The sequence below is a fragment of the Megalobrama amblycephala genome, linkage group LG21 (genome assembly GCF_018812025.1).
Source record: "Megalobrama amblycephala isolate DHTTF-2021 linkage group LG21, ASM1881202v1, whole genome shotgun sequence".
Classification (NCBI taxonomy): domain Eukaryota; kingdom Metazoa; phylum Chordata; class Actinopteri; order Cypriniformes; family Xenocyprididae; genus Megalobrama; species Megalobrama amblycephala.
In genome coordinates, this window is record NC_063064.1 from 25,676,450 (window position 1) to 25,699,443 (window position 22,994).

The 22,994-nt window shown below is 36.6% G+C and overlaps 3 protein-coding genes and 1 long non-coding RNA gene across 7 annotated transcripts in view; 1 reads left to right on the forward strand and 3 right to left on the reverse strand.

Moving 5' to 3' along the window:
• Positions 1–2,359: 2,359 nt before the first annotated feature.
• On the reverse strand, positions 2,360–10,147 carry tmem44 (transmembrane protein 44). Of its 4 annotated transcripts, none has more exons than XM_048172788.1 (9): positions 9,789–10,147; positions 9,585–9,714; positions 7,686–7,776; positions 7,446–7,606; positions 7,234–7,320; positions 6,841–7,011; positions 5,162–5,383; positions 4,921–5,064; positions 2,360–2,645 (listed from the first exon to the last, which is right to left on the reverse strand). In XM_048172788.1, exons 1-9 carry the CDS (start codon positions 9,941–9,943, stop codon positions 2,457–2,459), a joined length of 1,350 nt encoding a protein of 449 aa, XP_048028745.1. In that variant the 5' UTR covers positions 9,944–10,147; the 3' UTR covers positions 2,360–2,456. The 4 variants fall into 4 exon arrangements, with proteins under 4 accessions (XP_048028745.1, XP_048028747.1, XP_048028748.1 ...); XM_048172789.1 differs by lacking the exon at positions 2,360–2,645 and adding an exon at positions 3,667–3,965; XM_048172790.1 differs by lacking the exon at positions 7,234–7,320.
• A 572-nt stretch (positions 10,148–10,719) lies between these two features.
• On the reverse strand, positions 10,720–17,984 carry lsg1 (large 60S subunit nuclear export GTPase 1). Its single transcript, XM_048172787.1, has 14 exons — positions 17,747–17,984; positions 17,254–17,380; positions 16,198–16,318; positions 16,007–16,093; positions 15,831–15,917; positions 15,668–15,728; positions 15,406–15,582; positions 13,694–14,023; positions 13,498–13,599; positions 12,761–12,904; positions 12,163–12,286; positions 11,976–12,055; positions 11,704–11,877; positions 10,720–11,100 (listed from the first exon to the last, which is right to left on the reverse strand). Exons 1-14 carry the CDS (start codon positions 17,846–17,848, stop codon positions 10,921–10,923), a joined length of 1,896 nt encoding a protein of 631 aa, XP_048028744.1. The 5' UTR covers positions 17,849–17,984; the 3' UTR covers positions 10,720–10,920.
• A 1,842-nt stretch (positions 17,985–19,826) lies between these two features.
• On the forward strand, positions 19,827–22,010 carry fam43a (family with sequence similarity 43 member A). The gene has a single exon (XM_048172628.1). It carries the CDS (start codon positions 20,037–20,039, stop codon positions 21,078–21,080), a length of 1,044 nt encoding a protein of 347 aa, XP_048028585.1. The 5' UTR covers positions 19,827–20,036; the 3' UTR covers positions 21,081–22,010.
• Positions 22,011–22,151: 141 nt separating this feature from the next.
• The window catches only part of LOC125256551, a 44,818-nt gene continuing 43,975 nt past the window's right edge, over positions 22,152–22,994 (reverse strand). Inside the window, exon 3 of the long non-coding RNA XR_007182135.1 lies at positions 22,152–22,294. This is a non-coding gene — a long non-coding RNA (uncharacterized LOC125256551). The remainder of the gene's footprint in view (positions 22,295–22,994) is intronic.

Genomic DNA, 22,994 nt, shown 5'->3' on the forward strand with positions numbered 1-22,994 from the left:
AGCTTTTTTTCCCCCAAAATAGAATTTGGTCATTAGAATTAAATTAAATTAAAAATTTTGGTTGAACCACTGGGGTCACATGGACTATTTTAACAATGTCTTTACTACCTTTCTGGGCCTTGAAAGTGACTTGTGTTTCAGTCCATCGGAGGCAGATAGCTCATGGATTTCATCAAAAATATGTTAATTTGTGTTCCAAAGATGAATGAAGGTCTTACGAGTTTGGAGTGACATGAGGGTAATTTTATTTTTGGGTCAACTATCCCTTTAAATGCTTGAGCTCTTTAAAGCAGGATGGATTCTGACTGGCTGTCAATGTTTTTAGCATTCATCAGCTGGAAAAAAAAATCGTTCTGAAAGTAAATCCAATAATATTGTTTCTCTGTGTCGTTATTGTTATAGTGTTGGGGTGGATTCTTCTAATTCTTTTATATTTAGAACGATTTTTAGAAATATATCTTTTTCGACCTAGCTGTGAATGGGCTTTAAAGGGATAGTTCACCCAAAAATACATATTTCACCTTTATGGCATTCCAAACAGGGTTATTATAGTTAACTAAAACATTAAAAACTTAAAGTAAATGAGTAAAAATAAAAATGTTTTTTAAAACTGAAATTTGTTAAATTTCGAGAACAAATTCGTTAAATTATGAGAAAAATTGTAAATTTCAAGAAAAAAGTCAAGATAAAATATTGAGAATAAAGTCATTAAATTATGAGAAAAAAGAATTTTTTTCTCATAATTTAATGACTTTATTCTCAACATTTTATCTCGACTTTTCTTGAAATTTAACGAGTTTTTTCCTCGTAATTTAACGAGTTTATTCTCAACATTTTATCTCGACTTTTCTTGAAATTTAATGAGTTTTTCCTCAAAATTTAACAACTTTAATCTCAAGATGGTTTTATTTTTTTTATTATTGCTTGGCCCTAATCCTCTTCCGTAAAAAAAAAAAAAAAAAAAAATGACTAAATATTGAACTAAAATTAAAATAAGTATAAAAATAAAAGCAAATTTAAAATCTGAAAAAAAAAAATTATATATATATATATATATATATATATAATATATATATATATATATATATATATATATATACACACACACACTAAAAAGCACTGGTTCCAAAAGGAGATTTTTTTTTTCAGTGGGACCCAAACAACATTAGACTCTATTGACTTTCATTCTATGGACAAAGAACAAGACATTTTTCAAAATATCTTCTTTTGTGCTCCATAGACCAAAGACATACAGGTTGACATGATGATGATAAATGAAGAAAGAATTTATATTTTTGGACAAACTATCCCTTTAATGTGTCACATTAACAGGCCTCTGACGAATCTGCAAAATTTTCAGCATGAATCTTCAGAATTCAGTAGAATGTATTAAAGCATGGTAAAAGATTACTATACTCTTAACAGTAGCTGGAAGTATAAATAAATTAACCTAATTGTTTGTATTAATTTAATTTAGTCAGCAAGGAAAAGTAAAAAGATAAAGCTGACACTAACAGCCAGGACACACAGCGGTCTCAATAGAAACTCACTCGTCAGAACCCAAAATATTAAATGAACAAATATGCAAGAGACACGGAATGCGTAGAGTTCCGCAGATTCCGTGTGGGCCTACACGTTATTCACATCCCCAACGCAATGCCACCAGAACAAGAAATATCCTCATCTGCTTGACATACTCTAATCAACACATTGTCTTGCTATCATGCTTTGAGGAAGTCTAATGAATACCCGTCTGTTAAACCCGACTGACCGAGATACAAAGAGCATGGGAGGCAAAGTCACAAGCCAAGGCAGGCCGAGTCTGGTGACCAGCGGGGATGCTGAAAACACTCACCGTCTCGTCTACGCCTTATCTTGGGCTGCTGGGCCTTGTCCAGTCCAGCTCAAATAAACCGGCAGAAACTATCAAAATAAAGGAAGTGACCTCCCGACCTGGCGAGCCTGCAAAACGGTGATATTGTTTTTATTAGGGCAGTCAATGTGACACCTCCCTTCATTTGTCAGTGTTCTGTATCGTCTATGCAAATGACAGGTCTGATAACGTTTTCAGAGCCATCCCATTAATCAGCGACATGGCTCTGGAGAGGAAAGGGAACGACAATGGAAAAAGCCATCAGCTTGAATGACAGGGAAGTGCCGAGAGCCTTAGCTGCCATGAGGGAAATATACAAGGGTAGATCAGCCTTCTAAAGCTAGTCAGACCAGCTCTGAGGTTTGAGAGACATTGTCATCTCCTTTGCTTTTCAAGTAAACTCAAAAATGTGCCCGATCAAAAGTGTTCCATAAAAGCCTTGTTGGTGATGTTCATATACAGTGTAAAGCCATTGTTTACATGACATCCAGTTTCACACTGCTTTATTAAACTTACAATCAAATAATGTTATATAATTAATGCATGATCATTCAACTCAGTGGCACCGGGTTCAGTTTTCTAATTATTTGGATGTCAACTTCTCCACAAGCTGCGCGCGGTTGCAGAAGCAAATACGAGAGCCAGGTCTGCCGGTTGACTCCGAAATCGAACCCACTGGCCACTCCTGGAGAGGGAACGCATCTGCTTTCTGCAGATCTTCAGGAGCTTCCTCTACCGGGATCCATTGTGTTTTTGCTTCTTCAAAGTCCCACTGCATAAATCACAGAAAAAAAAATGTAAATGGTTTTTAAAAGAATTAGAATGATAAGAAATCATAAATATTAGCGTAACGGCACACAAGTTTACATCTCGCAATTCTGACTTTTTTCTCAGAATTGTGTGATATTAACTTGCAATTGCGAGTTATAAAGTCAAAACTCGCAATTGTGAGTTTGTGTCTCACAATTCTGAGGAAAATGTCAGTATTTTTCCCCCTCAGAATTGGACTTTATAACTCACAATTGTGAGTTTATATCTCACAATTCTTAGAAAAAAAAAAAAGTCAGAATTGACCCTTCGCCGGGAGTTTGATTGACAGGCGATCTAACCAGTCATAACGCTGAATCTGCCATTTTGTTCAACAAAGCAGTCAGGGGAGTTAGTAGATTAACGTTGGTGGACTTGAACTTGAAAAATGATGTGTACTGACACCTTTCTGTGGTTGAAATGTGGTTCATTCATGTTTATTTGATGATGTAAATTAAGAACGGTAAATTGCGAGATATAAACTCGCAATTTCAAGAAAAGTCAGAATTGCGAGAAAGACAATTGCAAATTTATATCTTGCAATTATGAGGAAAAAAAAGAATTGTAAAGAGATGTAAACCTGCAATTGTGAGGAAAATGGTGAGAATTGTGAGATAAAGTCGCAATTATCTTTTAAATTGTTTTATTCTGTGGCGGAAACAAGCTTCCGTAACATTGATACAAGCTTTCAAGCAAACAAAAAAGAACCAAAAATAAATAAATAATTTTTTATAAATAAATATATTTGATGAACAATCATTTAATTTAATAAATAGTTAATGAATAATTCATAAAATAAATGCATTTAATAAATTAAAAAAATTTGAAATAAAAGCATTTAATGAATAGTTCATTTAATTAAAAAAAAAAAAAAGTTCAAACAATTTAATAAAGAAATTCATTAAATAAATAAATGCATTAAATGAATACATTTATATAAATAAAAATAAATAAATATACTTTTGTGTTACACAGAAGAAACCAACTCATGTGTATGGAACGAGATATGGGTGAGTAAATGACAATTTTTATTTTGGGCTAAACTATTCGTTTAAGGCATGAATAGCCTCACAGGAGTGTTTAGTTACTCATACGCTCAGACACAAACAACCCCTCCTCAGAGTTCAGAAACCCCTCAGCCTGTCCACTGTTCTCCATGCATCGGGCGGGCGACAGACCCGCTCTTAAAATAGCAGAGTCGCGGGCCAAATCTCCTGTAGACTGAACAAGCATTTTGTACCACTTCCGATGCAGAAAGGTCCTGCCCTGTTCCTTTATTATAGATCTTTAACAGCAGAACAATCAAGCAACAACATGAATTTCTGGAACACCAAGCCCAGCTTTCTCTTTCACTGCTGCTTACAGTAAGTGACTCAAAAGAATGGAATTGCAAGAATCTCACATTTTGATTTGTCATATTGTAACCAAATATGCCCATAAGCCAATCTTTTCTCATTCAGATACTTTGTAGATCTGTTTAATTATTTTATTCAACTCTCACAGCTAGTTATGCGTCTTTATACAACTTATTATATTACAGTTTCGCCTGATGGTGACTGATGCTAGTGGCTCAAAAATTAAACAACCTCCAGTAAGAGCTGTCGGAAATTATACATTTATCTCCTGAAGACTGCTCTTGACATCAAGAAAGATGTCATGGTCTGAACTCTGGGCTGTCCTTTATCACACACTGTGTCTGAGGAGGTTCACATGCTTAGCTTTTTCCTGTTTAGTGAATAAAACAAAGTTCAATTGTTTTTGTCCAGGGCGATTTGCCTTTGTTTTAGATTAAATGACATCCTCAATCACTTGGCATTCTCAAAAGCCATTTAGAGAGCCAAAAAATTACTAGACCGCAACACAACAACATTTTCAGCATTACTGTTGCAGGTACAATTTATATTTAGATGTTATATTGAGTGATCATAGTATAGAGACAAGTGTGCAAGCAGTATGTTAAATAAAGACTGTATGTAAATCCTTTTGAAAGACTTTCGAAACTCAAAAAAGCATTTTATTTTTCTCACATTTTACATGTGATTTCTTTCAAATTACCTTTCTGCTTTAAAACCACCTTCTTTGCTACCATCTACCCACAGAGAGCAGTACTGCAGCCTCCATCTACTACACTGCATGTTCAATAGAGGTATGCTAGTTCTTCCTCCATGGTTTGTGTTTAATTGAAATGAAATTTTAAAAATGGATACACATCTGAAAAGAAAAAAGAATGTGGTTCTAACCTCTAGTTCCGAGCCGATAGAGGATGAATCAGTCGAGGTACCAGATGAACACTGTTCATCGACCCGCACGACCCTGACAGTCCTCTTCAGAGGAAGACTCTCCGATGAGCCGTCCCGTGAGATGGTCACCTCCTTTAAACAAACCTGGAAGAGGCATCAGTCATCAATTTGATAGTTAATCATTAACATACTGTTCAAAACACCATATAACCACTTTACCAAAATGAAAAAAAGTGCAAACCTTCCTCAGTGGCTGTATGTTGACATCCATATAGAGTCCCATGTCAGTCCCTTTGGGAGAGATGCCTCTTGCTGAGAGATGCTTCTTCCTGCAGCATTCAACGTTGTTGTTGCACAGCTGACCTTTGACAGAAGAGTCACCTAGTAAAGATTCAGTATCCGAGTCTAAAGACCGGACAGAAGGGCGTTTATGGCTGGATCTGAAACAGGCGATGACCACAATCTGAAAGATCAAAGTTAAAGAGTGGATAGAGAACGTGTACATTATTGACATGTTTAGAATTTCCAAAAACACTTAAAGGATTAGTCCACTTTTAAATTAACTTTTCCTGATAATTTACTCACCCCCCATGTCATCCAAGATGTCCATGTCTTTCTTTCTTCAGTCGAAAAGAAATTAAAGTTTTTGATGAAAACGTTTCAGGATTTTTCTCCTTATAGTGGACTTCAATGGGCACCAAACAGTTGAAGGTCAAAATTAGTTTCACTGCAGCTTCAAATTGTTCAACACGATCCCAGATGAGAAATAAGGGTCTTATCTAGTGAAACCATCGCTCATTTTCTGAAAAAAAAAAATTGAAAATTATATAAGATTTAACCAGAAATGCTCATCTTGAACTAGCTCTCTTCTTCTCCTCTATTTGAATTCCAGCAGTGTAGACACTGCTAAGAGTAATACTGCCCTCCACAGGCCAAAGTTTGAACTAATTTTTATATGCAATATGCTAGTTCAATAGTATATAACAACTATCAAACTTTGGCCTGTGGAGGGCAGTAATACTCTTAGCAGTGTCTACACTGCTGGAATTCTAATAGAGGAGAAGAAGAAGAGAGCTAGTTCAAGATGAGCATTTCTGGTTAAAACTTATATAATTTTCAATTTTTTTTTCAGAAAATGAGCGATGGTTTCACTAGATAAGACCCTTATTTCTCATCTGGGATCGTGTTGAACAATTTGAAGCTGCAGTGAAACTAATTATGACCTTCAACTGTTTGGTGCCCATTGAAGTCTACTATAAGGAGAAAAATCCTGAAATGTTTTCATCAAAAACTTTTCGACTGAAGAAAGAAAGATATGGACATCTTGGATGACATGGGGGTGAGTAAAGTTTGATAAAGGATTCGGCCTCTCTAAACCCCTCCTTACCGAGAGCCTACTCTGCTCTGATTGGTCAGATGACCCAGTCTTACACAGTGAAATAAACAGTAAAGATGGCGTCGGTTTTACCGTATCAATTCGAGTTCTCATCCTTTTGAAGTGCATGAAAAGTGGATTTGTTTTCACATACAGAAAACAATGTCTTCTTGACATGTCGACAACATGAACCAAACTCTTCCAGGCCTCAGCTACAACTTCAGTGTTTAAGGGCGGGTCAAATTACGCATTGTTCGTGGGTAGCCAATGAAGACCATTGGCTGGCATTATGCAAATTTGTTACAAACCTGTGTAGGTTTGAGCAGGTAGTAAGGCTGTTTCGTTTCAGGCAATTCAGAATCGGTTCCTTCTTTTAGGAGTCTTTGCAGACCTCTTACATTCACAAACAGCTATATTAGACACTACATGAAAGGTAATATCCAAAAAGCGTAATTGGGGCACTTTAATTGCACAGCAAAACATTTAAATCCAGACTTTCCAATAATGAAGACATTCATTCACTCACAGCATGTGTCAAAGGATACAGAAAGATCCAGAACAGCACAGCTGAGAGCAGAGAGTATCCATGGCATTGCTTTGATAACTGATTTTAGCTCTGTGTCGTAGAGAAGAATGGCAGAGCCGTACAGAGCTCCAGAAACAGAAGACAGAACTCTAGAGGACACTTGCACAGCAGAACCCTGCTCTCCTCTATTCTGAAAAAGACAAATGTCACGGTTTACACAAAGTGCAATGAGGACTCGGGTATGATGCTCACATGCATTGCATGCAACAGTGGTTTGCAACTGTATTCTTTAATTTAATGTTCTGTTGAAATTTGTGCATAACTATTTTATTAGGCCAAACAAGTGAACAGACATGATTGTGTTGGAATGTGGAGCTAAAAATAATTATTTAAATAAAAAAATGCCACCCACAGCTTTCAGGACGAAGGGAAACTTGGCAGTCCAGCATATTGTGAAGGACAGAAGACCCAGCACGTAACCAAGGTTCTCAGTATAGCCCTGTTCCCAAAAGACACATGCAAAGTCTCTTGCTTAAAACTGACATATCAGTATTTTGCATATGGCATAAGTTTACATATAGGTTGGCTCCATATACTCTCTCTTTTGTGAATGACTTTACTTACATTGAGGAAGATGCCAAGTAGCCTCCTCATGGTTGGAGATAGTCTTTTTGCACTCGAATGAACTGGTAAACCCAGGTAAACACTGCCGCCCATTACAAACAGCAGACAAACGGCTAGAAAATTCTGCCGCCTCCTCCTGGAAATCATTCTCATTTTCTTTCCTTGAGAGACCAAATGATACACCATTTATTGTGACAGTACAATTATACCAATGAGTGATATATAATATCTATCCCTTACCCATTTTTGACTTATACCATAAATAAATGGAGAAAGATATTGACAGGAAATGAACAACATCCAAAATTGCCATATATGAAGCCATAGAAATCTGCAACAGATGCACAGAACATGTGACTTTCATTCAATGGGCTGTTTATAAGAAAGAGTAGACTGTTAGCATTGCTTACTTGTAGTATGGTAAATGTTGTGGCGTATAATGGGATGATTTAACCATTCTTCTTCTTATTGACTGTCTGTAATGCTCAAATTCACTCTGGTCATGTTCAAACTTCTCTCTTCTGTATTTTACAAATCATTTTTGGAGTGACGCGACATGTTTCGGTAGACCCTGCTATGTCACTGACTACCCAGGTGAAAAAAAAAGTATTCTATAATATAAAGTGCTTTATTTTTGTGCACTAGTTTTGTACTTAACATACTAAAAATTCTTCTTTAGTACTTCTTAAGAACATCTAAGTGTACTCAACTGTACCATTTTGAGACAGCATGAAATATGAACTAAAATGTGCTTTCAATATACCATCTCTGTATTTAAAAAATGTATTTAGATACCACTTATAGTACATTTGAACCCATAGTGTACTACAAGTAGTAGCTAAATATATTTTTTAAATATAGAGATAGTATGTTAAAAGCACATTTAAGTTCATATTTCATACTGTCTCAAAATAGTACAGTTGAGTACACTTAGATGTTCTTAAGATGATCTTAAAGGGTTAGTTCACCCAAAAATGAAAATTCTGTCATTTATTACTTACCGTTCCACACCCGTAAGACCTTCGTTAATCTTCAGAACACAAATTAAGATATTTTAGTTGAAATCCGATGGCTCCGTGAGGCCTCCATAGGGAGTAATGGACACTTCCTCTCTCAAGATCCATAAAGGTACTAAAAAAACATATTTAAATCGGTTCATGTGAGTACAGTGGTTCAATATTAATATTATAAAGCGACGAGAATATTTTTGGAGCGCCAAAAAAACAAAATAACGACTTATTTACTGATGGCCGATTTCAAAACACTGCTTCATGAAGCAAAGGAGCATAAACGAATCAGTGTGTCGAATCATGATTCAGATCGCGTGTCAAACCGCCAACGGCTGAAAGCACGTGACTTTGGCGCTCCGAACAGCAGATTCGACAAACTGATTCATCTGTGCTCCGATGCTTCCTGAAGCAGTGTTTTGAAATCGGCCATCACTAAATAAGTCGTTATTTAGTTTTTTTGGCGCTCCAAAAATATTCTCGTCGCTTTATAATATTAATATTGAACCACTGTACTCACATGAACCGATTTAAATATGTTTTTAGTACCTTTATGGATCTTGAGAGAGGAAGTGTCCATTGCTCCCTATGGAGGCCTCATGGAGCCATCGGATTTCAACTAAATATCTTAATTTGTGTTCTGAAGATTAACGAAGGTCTTACGGGTGTGGAACGGCATGAGGTATGACAGAATTTTCATTTTTGGGTGAACTAACCCTTTAAGAAGTACTAAAGAAGAATTTTTATTATATTAAGTACAAAATTAGTGCACGAAAATAGAGCACTTTAAGTACATTATAGAAGTGTACTTTTTTTTCACCTGGGTAGGCCGCATTAGAGGTTAACAAAATCTGTTACCTCTCTCTATTTCAATAATGTTATCCAAATTCATTCTGATGATGTCTACACTCTTCTGTTTCATACCAATTTCATTAATATTTTCTTTCATACCCCCAAAAGCATTTTGGTCTTAAGTGAACACATTCAAGCAGTGATATCAAATCCGAATCTGCTGTTGAACAGTACTTGTTCCGGCCGGTAGGTGGTACTGTCAGTAGGGTGGTTTCACCGTCATTGATTCAAAGAGCTCATAAGGTAATGATAAACTGCGAACTTGAGTCTAGTTTCTCACCAGAAAATCAAACTGTTTGGAAAGGAAAGCGCCCACTGCGCTGCACAAGTTGCCCACGAAACAATACAAGGCGCAGACTGCTTCATCGCCCCAACTGTTGCTTCGCGTTTTACATCTGTGATAAAGAAGACTGAGAGGGAGAAACAAATTATGAGTTTTTATCCATTCACAAACGTAAGCTTATGATAATCACACGACACTCACAGTGAACAAGAAACAAGTAATATAAAAGCAGACAAGACGTAAAGAGCAGCCGAGATGCAAATATGTCCTTCATATGTCGAAAGACAACCTTTAACAAACTCTGGGCTCCATCGGTGGACAATGTCTAAGAATGTAATTTTATCCATATGTTTCATTTATACTGTCACCTATTGAGGGAGAAGAAACTCTGAAAAAAATCAAAATTTTGTGTTTTTAACTTCTATCATTCGCTGCCAGCTGCCGTCAAGCACCATCACCTGTATGTTTTTGGTAACGCCCACATGCTTTGCTCATACATATTAATTAGGTAGTGTTACGTTCACCCAGCTGATTGGCTGAGGTTACAAAGCAAACTCTAGCCTGTCCTGTGCTGTGGCTCACAAATCCCTATTTACATTAACATACGTAAAAGTATAGTTTATATTATTCCTAAAAGGCTAAAGCTGTACTTATGTAGCTTATATATGCTACCATATGAAATCTTTGGGGGAAAAAAACACCCTGCAATGTGATTTGCTGTTGCAATAATACAAGTTTATGACCTCCTATCATTGATATACTGCATGAAATAATTCCAAGTATGTGATTAGAAGGAATGGAATAATTTGCAAGAGATCTAAGCATCGAAAATATACAAATTCCCTTATGTATTAAGATACATTTAACCCTTTAAGAGGTTATTTACAAGAGACAATTCCACAATACCTCTTATTTAAATAGCTTGGAGAAAATTACAAATCCCACTCCTAATGATGTATTTAAGAGAAATTACACTAAGAAACCATCACTAACTTGTCAGCTTTGCTAGTCATCCATATAATTCCACTAAAACGTTTTTAGTAATGAATAAAATTACTTTTAATGACATTATCAGGAGAGCTTCACTTATTAGCGTTTGCGAGTCCATTAATCTTGTCATCCCATACACTGATAAAATAGTAATCGTTTCTTTATTATTATGAATGATGACATTTCAAACAAAGAGGAATGTCCAAATGTCCAGCAGCACTTATGAATCACTTGAGGGTATGATGATGAAATTTGAAAATTCATTCAAGAGTCTTTGCATTAAAGAGTGTATTAAATCCAAACATCTTCAGTGGTCGTGCTTGCAGATTGATTAGAATAGGGATCACGCATCCAGATGTTTGGTGAGTCTTCTCACTTTCTCCTTCTTGTTCCGGTTTCCGTGTTTTTTCCAGGGTTTCCCAGCCTGCTGTTCTGTGTTTGCATTTGCAGGCCCAACAGGACCATTTCCAGGCTTATAACCCATCACCATCTGCACACCCTTGGTCAGAGCTCGCACATTTTCCTATGAAGAATTACAGATTATATGAGTGATTTCAATTTCAAAATTTCATATTCATATTAAGGATTAGTTCACCTAAAAATGAAAATGATCTCACAATTTACACACCCTCAATCCATCCTAGGTGTATATGACTTTCTTCTTTCAGTCAAACACAATCGGATTTATATTAAAAAAAAACATCCTGGCTCTTCCGAGCTTTATACTGGGAGTAAATGGTACAATTTTTTTTTTTTTTTTGAAGCCAAAAAAAAGTGCATCCATCCATCCTAAAAGTAATCCATACGGCTCCAGGGGATTAATAAAGACCTTCTGAAACGAAGCGATGCATTTTTGTAAGAAAAATAGCCATATTTGTAACTAGTTTTTAATTTCTAAAGTTGTGAATATGGATATTTTTCTTACAAAAAACGCATCGCTTCACTTCAGAATATTTTTTAATATAACTCCGACTGTGTTTTGCTGAAAGGAGAATGTCATATACACCTAGGATGGTTTGAGGGTGAGTAAATTATGAGATATTTTTCATTTTTGGATGAACTATCCCTTTAAATAACTGTAAAGAACATTATCACAAAACAAATCCCTTCATGGGTTGAATCTCACTTGATGAAAGAAACTTTTATCCACTGTGTTCTCTATGCGTTTGACTTTTGATGGTTTGTCGGCATTGCTAGCAATCTGTTCGGCCTCTGCTATCTGCTTTGCAAACCTTTCGTGTTGAGGCTGGAAGTCTTTAGGGTTGATGTGGGGTGGAGGATGGCAGTAAAGGAGTTTGCCCTACAGAGATTCAGAAAACAATAGGTTAGCATTTACCATTCTCAATGTTCATAACTATAAAATTCAGAGCTGGTAGTGGCAAATGAAGAGGCACTTACACTGACATAGTCTTTCAAAACATAACGGGCTGATCTTGACTGGTCTGGCTGGCCATGTGCTGTCATGAAGCCTCTCATATCTGCATGAAGAAAATAGATTATGACTGGCGACAGTTGTAGTAGAGTTAAAAAATGAATCAATTGCTGTGAAATGCCTTAATGTGAACATCATTCAAAGTGAACTGACATCCATATGCCATGAGCAGCTCCTCATAGGTAGGCGGTCGATCAGGGTCCTCGTCTTCTCTCGGTCTGATGATGTTGATACCGTAGGTCCCCTCCAGCACAGTTCGAGGGATAGTCTGACATACGTATTTAGGTTAAGGGCAACATCCAAACTTTGCCACTTTGTCAGATGTTATAATGCTACAAAAGATTTCTGTTACAAATAAATGCTGTTCTTTGAAACTTTCTAATCAAAGAATCCTAAGAAGTTTTTTTAACACAAAAATATTAAGCAGTACATCTGTTTTCAACATTGATAATAAACTTTTCTTGAGCAGCAAATCAGCATATTAGAATCATTTTTGAAGGATCATGTGACACTGAAGACTGGAGTAATGTAGTTTTGCATGACAGTGATAAATTACATTTTAAAATATATTAAAAAATTATTTTAAATTGTAATAATATTTCACAATATATATGCTTTCACTACTTTTCATCAAATAAATTTAGCCTTGGTGAGCATAAGAGACTTCTTCCAATAAAATATATAAATTTACAAAACTTAAAACATCAAACGTCATGCAATTGTCATGATCATTGCTGTTTAAAAAGGTTATCAAAGAGATGGCTGGAACATGATCTCTCATCTGATCGATGGGTAGGATCCCGCAGCAAATCATCTCGGCTTTGGTGGACACAAAAGATGGCATGACCAGTCCGGGACAGTCACACAGGCAGAGACCAGGTTCAACAAACAGAGTCTGAAACATAGACACATCAAGAATTAAAAAAAAAAAAAGAAACAAGAACAAAGTGACCTTGTAATTAAAACATGTTTATACATTGCTACATTTCTAGTTGCTAAATTCTTCTGATTGGTTGACAGCTATTGGCATACAGCTTGAAAATTAGTGGTGTAAGGAATTAGTTAATCACCAAGAGTAATTTAGGAAAAGAATCCAAAAAATGAAATTTCTGTCATTAATTACTCACCCTCATGCTGTCATAAACCCGTAATTCCTTAGTTCATCTTTGGAACACAAATTAAGACATTTTTGATGAAATCTGAGGGTTTCTGAACCACACATTGGTAGCAACATCATTGCACTTTTCAAGGCCCAGAAAGGTAGTAAAGATGTTCGTTAAAAGATCATTAAAATAATCCTTGTGATTACAGTGGTTCAACCTTAATGTTATCAATGTGGTTCAGAAACCCTTGGATTTCATCAAAAATATCTTAATTTGTGTTCCAAAGATGAACAAAGGTCTTACAGGTTTAGAACGACAGGAGGGTCTAACCCTTTCATTTCCAGTAACTCCATTGTAAATTGTTCCTTAATTAAAAAATAATCACCTGAAAATGCTTTGTGTGTCCAGGTGTAGCTGAAACTGAGACTTTCTTATTCCTCAGGATGGTGTTGATGGTGGAGCTTTTTCCAACATTAGGATATCCCACCTTAATGAGAATTTAGAGTGGAAACATGAATATGAGTTCTGAAGGACAGTGACATAAATGTTTGATATATTATAAAACCGTAATTTAAACTAACCAGTCCAACTGTGATTTGTCCATCTTTGCATGTCGGCCCAGAATGCACAGACTTAAACATTTCCAGCAGCTCATTTTTGCGTAACAAACGGCTCGAGTTGTAGAAAGATGAAGCCGCTGTGGACTCAGCATGATCTTCGTCTCCTGATTCCTCAGAGCATGTCTGCCATTCTGCCTCATCAATACAGACTCTTCCTTCTTCATCTTGTTCACTCTCATCTTTCTCTTCATTTGGTGAAGTGCTATTTTCCTCATGATGATCTGTGGCATTTTTGGAAGCTGCTTCTTGTTCTGTATCACTCTGATCCTCTTGGTCCATCAACTCTTCTCCCTTAACCACCAAACATTGAGGAGAATCAGAATAATGAACACTCAGTTCTCATCACAGAAATAATGCAACTGACAAGAATGAGTCGCTTCAAAAGCCTAGATCTAAAAAGTTTAGGGGTCATTAAGATTTTTTTTAAAGGGTTAGTTCACCCAAAAATGAAATTTCTGTCATTTATTACTCACCCTCATGGCGTTCCAAACCCGTAAGACTTTTGTTCATCTTCAGAACACAAATTAAGATATTTTTGATAAAACCTGAGAACTTTCTGTTCCTCCATAGGCAGTTACGCAACTGACTCTGACGCTTCAAAAAGTTCATAAAGAGATCGTAAAACTAAATCCATATGAATTGAGTGGTTTAGTCCAAATTTTCTAAGGAGACACGATTACTTTATATGATGATCGCTCACATGATCCTTCAGAAATCATTCTAATATGCTGATTTGGTGCTCAAGAAACCTTATTATTATCAATGTTGAAAGCAGTCGTGCTCCTTCATATTTTTGTAGAAAGTGCAGTACTTTTTCATAATAATTTGAAGAATAGAACATTTACATTTATTCATTTAGCAGATGCTTTTATCCAAAGCGACTTACAAATGAGGAATACAAGCGATTCTTCTCCAAAAAGTTAAAAAGAATAGCAATTATTTGAGATATTATTTTTTGTAACATTATAAATGTCTTACTGTCACTTGAAATCAATTTAATGCATCCATGCTGAATAAAAGTATTAACTTCTTTAAAAAACAAATTTACTGACCCCTAAACTTTTGAACAGTAGTGCGCACACACACGTCTTACATATCTTATCTATATATCTTATTAAAGGTGCTAAAGAGGATGTTTTGTTTTATACATTTTTGCAATATTACTTGAAACTGTGAAACTGATAAAAGACTATTTATTAGGTGCACTGAAAGGAATAATATTAATATACATCATCTGTGCACGAGGTAGGGCCTTAAAAACATCAGCCAATCGTTTACGCGATCATCGCATAAATGATTGGCCCTCTGGCTTGTCGATCACTGCCGTGACGTTCCTTGTGAGAGATGAGCGCGACTGTGCGCTCCAGTAACTTTCCACACTCCACAGGCGCCGCATGCAATGTTTTTGTCAGGAGACAGGAATAACAACTGCAGATTATGAGTTACCTGCAGTGAGTCCGACATAATGAATCCACTAACACGACACAGCGAATGCCGGTGGTAAACACTTGTGTTCCGATACTCGTGCACGAGTTTTGGGAGGCGTTCCCTTGAAATGAGCTGTGAAGGAGGGGGGTTGTTCTTACGCATGCGCTCATTTTAAAAACTCAGTAACAGTCTTTGGTTTCTCAGTCGACGAAAAGATCCTCTTTAGCACCTTTAATATACCTTACCTTCTCCTCTGCCTCGAGTCGTTGTGCCTCAGCTAAAGCAGACCAGAACACCGCTCTGATCCCCTCTTTCTGGAAGTATCGGGCCCAGGCTCGCCGCTGTTCTCTAGTGAGCAGGTCAGCTTTGTTCAGCAGAAGCATGTTTACTTTGTGAATAGAGACCTCTTTTACATATTTTTCCTGATGGAGACAGAAAATGAAGTATGTTTAAAAAAAAGGAAGAGCAAGTGTAATTGTTTTGAGCCAATATCTCATTGTTACTTACAAGATCTGGACAGCGGAAGAGAAGCGGGTTTCTGGCATCAACGATTTGAACCACAACATCACTAAGGATTAAACCAAAATATTAGTATTTTAAGAAATCATGAAGCCTACATCACAATGTGATTAAAATAAAATAAAATATCAATTGCAGAAAAAAGGCAAACCTCCTCTCAATAACTCTCCAGAGTTGCCTCCAGAAATCGAGATTCCTCTCAAAAGGGGTAAGAATCAACTTCTGTTCCTCTTCCAACCTATAACAGAGAGTGCATCTGTTCACAAACACTATCCTGTTGGTGAATTTAATTTGCTGGTCTTTGGATTGAATTTATCAAACATTCACCGAGCCAGTTCTCTTCTCCATGTAAGGAAACTGTCCCTCTCGGTCTGCTGTAGAACCTCAGGGCTTGTGCTCTCATCCCAAGGGGGCCTGCAGTGACAGAACACAATAATCTGTATCTATGACAGAGCAGTGGAACTATAATACAGGTTTAAAAAAAAAAAAAAATCACATTTAATTACACAACAACATACCTTCGGGGGATTCGTAAGAGCTCTTTGTTGTCCTCATGGAGTTTCTTCAGTCGTCTGGACTCCTCGGCGGAAAGCAAACCAGCCCTCGCTTCAACTGGGACAAATTTTATGTTCATCTTCTCTGAAAAACAATAACACATATATTATTCTGTTGCTAGCAGGGTTATTTTAGTTTGTTTATTACGTAAGCTATTTTCTCTGAATGTGCGAGACTTCCGATTCGTTAGCTGCTGGTGAATGTGATTTCACCAAGTACATCATGTTCCTGGATCAACATCTTTGTGGAACATTTCAACCAGATTTGAGGGACAAGTTTACAGTTTATGTCAAGTTTAGGCTTGCAACCAGGGTTAGGTGCTTCTACATCAATGTTATTCACCTATCTTTCCCCTCTGATTTTAGGGATAAGTTATGGGTAAGATAACATGTCTTACTTGACAAAATCACGGTGACCGTTAGTTGCTATAGGGAAATAACTAGAAGAATAACAAAGTGCAGAAATAGGTAAAATTATACATGCCACAAACTAATTATCATAATCATAAACAAACTAATTAAAATAGTATGATAGCAAATACTAGTTTGGAATATCAAGATGTATAAATAACAGACTGTTTTTCATGTAACCAAAATTGTGATAATATTGTGATATATATCTGAATGAAACGGCTTCTCGAACAAGAAGAAAACCTAAGGCGGGACTTGATTTTGTCCAATAGGAATTGATTGGATGGTTGTGGCTTGCTATTGCTGTGATGTCACGTGAGTGACAGGTTCCTCCGCCCTCACGCCAGTAAACGTGTCATCAGAGAAGAGATGTCACTCCAAGAGGGAAGGGAAGTTATTTTGATTAAAGATTATGAGGGGACGTGAATTAAAATAAAATGTTTATTATTTATAATAAATGCTGCAATATTCGATAAATTAATAAAAATAGTCAAACTTGATTTCATGCTGACTTTAAATTTTTCATCTAATATTTATATTTTATTTTAGTTAACAATAACGATCCCCGGTTCCTAGAAATAATATAAATGATTCAGAAATATCACCTACCTGCAACAAATTCAGTTCCAGCGAGTTCAGCTGTGGCAAGAAAGTCATCCAGAGAGCTCTGCTCTGTGACAGACTGTAGGTTAAGTCGACCCCAGTCATATCCATCATTCAGCTCGCTGGTGTGGAGCTAAAAGGCATAAAACAATGAATAAACATCAGATTTCTTGAACAATGGCTTAATTTATATCCACTAAATCATGTTAACACTCCATCTGTTTCTCTCTTGCCTAAACAAAAGCATTCTATTTCAACAGGATATTTTGTACTTCAAATGTTTTTGGTTTATGATAAAAAAACCTTTAAAATCATAAATATTTGTTTCTACACTTATGTTACTCATATCGATCCCTCCCTAATAAAAATGACAAAATAATAAGTCATGCTTCTCCAATTATTTGATACATTTTTCTATATTTAAAGAGCTCTACAATATTCTAGACTGATGCTATATTTTTAAAAACGCTTTTATGATCCGACAGTCACTTTTTCCTACCCATGTGTCATTTCTCCTGTATCCACGGCCTGCGTTCAGTCTCTCCTTTATTAAAGCTCTCCCCAACCCTGAGCCTTCACCACGAGTCTTCTTCTTTCCCATATTAAATACTTTGCACGGTTAAACAGCAATATAAATGTGTCCGTGAGCTGTTCATGGATATGCGAATAGACAGAACTTCACCCATGTGACATGTTTGTTATGGCAAAGGAAGGAAGTCGCACGGAATGGTTTATGAGGGGAACCTCCTCTTCAGAGGAAAAATGCGTTAGGAATAGATCCCTTTTTATGTTTGTTCAGCTTAGTCAAGTGTATATGTTTACATTTTAAAGGTTGAATGAGATTACAGCGAAAAGATAAATCGTCGCAACACGTTTGGTTTGTTCCAGGGTGTCTCACTAAAATATGTCCGATGAAAAACCAAAGGCTTTGCTTTGAATAGTTCCAGTCAAGTCAGTGAACAAAAATGTGACACAAAAACAGTCATAAGTAGCACGGGTATATTTGTAGCAATAGCCAACAATACATTACATGGGTCAAAATGATCGATTTTCCTTTTATGCCAAAAAATCATTAGGATATAGAGTAAAGATCATGTTCCATGAAGATATTTTGTAAATTTCCTACCGTAAATATATTTAAAAAAAAAAGTATTTTTATGAGTGGATATGCATTGCTAAGGACTTTATTTGGACAACTTTAAAGATGATTTTCTCAATATTTAGATTTTTTTTTTTTTTTTTTTTTTTTTTTGCACCCTCAGATTCTAGATTTCAAATAGTTGTATCTCGACCAAATATTGTGCTATCCTAACAAACCATTCATCAGTGGAAAGCTTATTCAGCTTTGAGATTTCAAAAAATTAACCCTTATGACTTGTTTTGTGGTCCAGGGTTACAAATAGACTGTCTGTTCCCTTGCATTGTTAGCATGCCACCAGTAGGGGGCATTACATAACAAGTTTCAGATTCGCCCAAACCCTTCTTCCTGCTCTATGCCTCAAAAGCGGCAATAATACTAATACTAATACTTATAATAAAAATAAAAAAAGATAAGAATAATAACAATAATAAAATATTACTGTTAATAATGATTATATGAAATATATTTAATCATTGCAATATTTAAATAATAATTACATTTTGTTGTTGTTGTTGTTGTTAATATATAGGCTAATAATAGGCTACATGCTTAAACTTTATTACGACAGATTATTTTCATTATTGTAGAATATGTCGTAATAAGAATAATGATAATAATAATAATAATAATTAAATATTATCGTTAATAGCCTAATTATTATTTGTAGGCCTAATATATTTAATCGTAATATTTAATTAATAATTACATTTTGTTGTTGTTGTTGTTGTTAATATAGGCTAATAATAGGCTACATGCTTAAACTTTATTACGACAATTATTTTCATTATTGTAGAATATGTCGTAATAAGAATAATGATAATAATAATTAAACATTATTGTTAATAACATTTATATGTAATATAGCTATTTAATCATTGTAATATTTAATTAATAATTACATTTTGTTGTTGTTGTTGTTAATATATAGGCTAATAATAGGCTACATGCTTAAACTTTATGACAGATTATTTTCATTATTGTAGAATATGTCGTCGTAATAAAAATAACAGTTGTTGTTGTCATATATAGTATCAGGTTGAATACTTAAATTTAGCTATTTTTAGCCTTATAGAAACTAAAAGAAGAGTTTGTGTTTTGTTTCACTTCAGTGAAACTTCAGTAAATTTATATCTGTTTAGTTTGGAGACAAAAAAATGTTTTGTATATTTGCAGAGAAAATTTTTTTTTTGTCTCCAAACTAAACAGATATAAATTTACTCCTTGACATACGTATAAGTCTTTGCATAAATAAGAACGAATTATCAGATATGAAACACTTGATATAAATAAATAACTTTAATAAATAAATAATATGGACACTTGAGCAACAGCTGGGCGAAAAATCCCAGGCACCTTTAAGCCCCGTCTTGGTATCGCCCGAACTCCCCTCTGTGAGGCTGAATTGGTTCATTCCGATATATAAGTCGCTGTTTCACGCTTGGACAGTACAGTGTGTTATTTAGTGATGCGGCGATTATAGCGTCCGACGCGACACTCCTCCGCTCACAGGTCTATGAAGTGCTCTGCAACTTTGAAAATGTCTTAAAGCAAGCCGATAGATGACTAAAGCCTGTTTCGTGGTAGAATTTAGGCGTAATAGAATTACTAGAGTAGATTTAGTATCCTCATTGTCCTCAAGACGAGCAGTATGTTGCCTTGGAAGAAGAACAAGTTCGAGCTGATCGAGGAAGACAAGCAGCAGTCCAAGCAGAAGGGCTATGCCGTGAGCCTCAACTACTCTGCGCTCACATCCTTCGCCAAATCCTGCCCAGAAAGCGCGCTCAACAGAGTCGGGAGCATGTTCAAATCCAAGAGGAAAAAGGTGAAAATCACCAGCGAGGACCCTACCTATACAGTCTTGTATCTGGGGAATGCCACCACCATCCAGTCCAAGGGGGACGGATGCACGGACGTGGCCGTCAGTAAGATCTGGGGCAAGAGCGAGATGGGCAAGAACGGCACCAAAATGAAGTTGACCATCAGCTCGCAGGGCATCCGCATGGTCCACGTCGACGAAAAGGCGAAGAGACCAGGACATCTCTATTTATTGCACAGGATCACCTACTGTGTCGCAGACCCGCGGCTCCCCAAGATATTCGCCTGGATCTACCGGCACGAGATGAAACACAAGGCGGTGATGCTGCGCTGCCACGCCGTGCTGGTGTCCAAGCCGGAGAAGGCGAAGGCCATGGCGCTGCTCCTCTACCAGACCTCAGCGACAGCCCTGGCCGAGTTTAAAAGACTCAAAAGAAGGGACGATGCCAGGCACCAGCAGCAGCAGTTGATCGGGGAGCAGACGATTCCCTTGGTGCCCTTGAGGAAGCTGCTAAACGGACAGTGTTACTATAAACCCCCGGTGGAGCGCAGCAGGAGCGCACCCAAGCTGGGCTCCATCACGGAGGACCTGATCGGGGAGGAGGAGGAGGAGAAAGCCATGCACTTTGAGTGCGAGGATATTCTGGACAACGACAGCGACTGTATGGCCAACGGCAAGCAAGAACTGTGTCAGATTATCAATGACTTGGGCTCCATGAGTATAGGGAACGATGTGCAGACGCTAAAAGCCGACCTGAAAGTGACTCGCCTGCTGTCCGGGGAGAGCACGAGCAGCGAGTCCTCCATAGAGAGCAACCAAGAGCCTGTTTCTCTGCCTAACGGCATTGTGGATGGGAAAATGCAAGAAGTCGGCTGACTGTTCTTGGAAAAGAAAAGAAAAAAACAATCTAGCCACACTTATATGGTAACAATGATGCGTTTGGGTGCATGAATGTGCCACTTCATCCATTTGACTTGAAAGCGCGCTGTTATTCACGGGATGTGTGTGGAAACCTAGTCAGCTGCCTACTTAGACATCATGTTTGGGACAAAATTGTAAACATTTAATTGCCGCCTTAAGTCAAAGTGGTGCCAAAGTTACAACCTGCACTTCTTCAGCCATTTTGAATTGGTTTACTGATTAGGAGAGTTGAGTTTAAATGGCAGAAGTGATTGTGACAAGATGGAAACCAAGACAAACTTTTTTTGTTTGTTTGTTTGTTTGAGTTCACCAAAATGCCGTCTAGATAGGCAGCTCACTAGGTTTTGAGACAAGCCATGGAGATGTTTGTGGACTTACAGACACTCGCACAATAATCCCTCATTAGGGACCTGGATGGAAGTTGCTCTGCGCAATAAGACGCTTAAAGTCTCTGCTTAGCCTCTCTATGGGGAAAGAGGTTTTAGGAAAGATCTGTTTACCTAATATGTTTCCCTCAAGGAAATGTTTAACAGTCCTGAAATATGTAACTCAATCTTTCTTTCTTTCTATATTTCTTTCTTTCTTTCGAAAGAAGCGTCTAAACTAGTTGAAGAACGAGTTACAAAACTACTTTCCTTTCAGGATGTTCCATTTTTGTTTTAAATTTTGCACTGTGGTGGATTTCAGACAAGTATTATGTTATTATTTATGTGCATAATATGGTTTTCCTTTAAATGTTCTTACAGACATGTTTTATCTTTGCTGTGCAAAAGAGACCATTTTCCTGATGTACAGAGATGTATATATAAAGTGTAAACAAAATGCGTTATTTTTTAAACAATGTGGTTTGTTTCTGTGAACACCAATAAAAAAAAGTCAAATGCACATCGATGTTGAACATTCTCTGCAACATCAGCTGTAAAAACAAAGTAGGTCAAAAATCATTTAGAAAACTTGAACTTGAATATGCTCTCAAGTGCGCTTTCAGAAGGCTTACGTTCCCTTTGGAATCTCACAATAGCTGGCACATTTGCACTTGAGGGGGAGCTGCATACTCCCTGCGGTGAGAGTGTTAATAATGCTGGCAGAGAAGTCACTTCCTACAGCAGTAGTGTTACAAACTAGCAGCTCTTCTTCTTCTGTACATGTTCTGGGGCCTCCTTCCGGGTCTGCAATTGTAAACAAGTTCAAATTATGGCAGAGAGAAAAACAACTGAGAGGCAGAATCTAGAAGTCAATAGAATTTAGAATAATAAAAATTATTTTCATGATATGTCACATTTTTTTTCTTTTGTCAAATTAACTGTAATGCAGTTCAGATAACGTAATATTTTGAGTTTCTGTTGATTAAACCAATCGCTTTCATATTAACTCAAATTTTTAATTTCAACTTACTTTTTTTAAGTTAAACCAACAATTCTTTTTTTCAGTGCAGTTATAAAGAAATAAACCAATGCTTGACTTGATAATATATAGGCAACTCTAAAAACAGGACAGTGAAATTTCAGATCTGAAGCAACAGCATCAATCAAGTTCCTTTGCGTTCAGTTTTCCACCTCCATGGGATCCTCCAAGCTTCCATATGCATATGTAACACTGCAGAACAATAAACGGATATGCTAAAATGAGCCTGCATATGATATAATTAGCCTATAAGGGAACAGCCTGTTACCTAAGTGATAAAATGTGTTTTCTGCGCTGGTGCTTCCTTTATGGAGCTTATTAAATGTACGGTTAATAGCAGATGCATTAACAGATACAGGCCAGCTTCACAAATGATGTAGGTCACAGATACATTTACAAAATGAGCTTTATTCAAAGATAATTTCTGTCTCCAATTTAAGCTTTAAAATAAATGTGTGTGCAAAT

Bases quoted from the DNA above. Each gene is read 5' to 3' on its own strand.
- tmem44 (XM_048172788.1), bottom strand. From the start codon at position 9,943: ATGAAACATATGGATAAAATTACATTCTTAGACATTGTCCACCGATGG. The intron at 7,012-7,233 runs GTGGGTGGCATT...TGTCTTTTTCAG, and splicing joins TTCCCTTCGTCCTGAAAGCT to AATAGAGGAGAGCAGGGTTC. The intron at 2,646-4,920 runs GTTAGAACCACA...TGATTTATGCAG, and splicing joins CTATCGGCTCGGAACTAGAG to TGGGACTTTGAAGAAGCAAA.
- lsg1 (XM_048172787.1), bottom strand. From the start codon at position 17,848: ATGGGAAAGAAGAAGACTCGTGGTGAAGGCTCAGGGTTGGGGAGAGCT. The intron at 16,319-17,253 runs GTAGGTGATATT...ATTGTTTTTCAG, and splicing joins TGGAACTGAATTTGTTGCAG to AGAAGATGAACATAAAATTT. The intron at 12,056-12,162 runs GTCAGTTCACTT...TTCTTCATGCAG, and splicing joins GCTGCTCATGGCATATGGAT to ATATGAGAGGCTTCATGACA.
- fam43a (XM_048172628.1), top strand. From the start codon at position 20,037: ATGTTGCCTTGGAAGAAGAACAAGTTCGAGCTGATCGAGGAAGACAAG.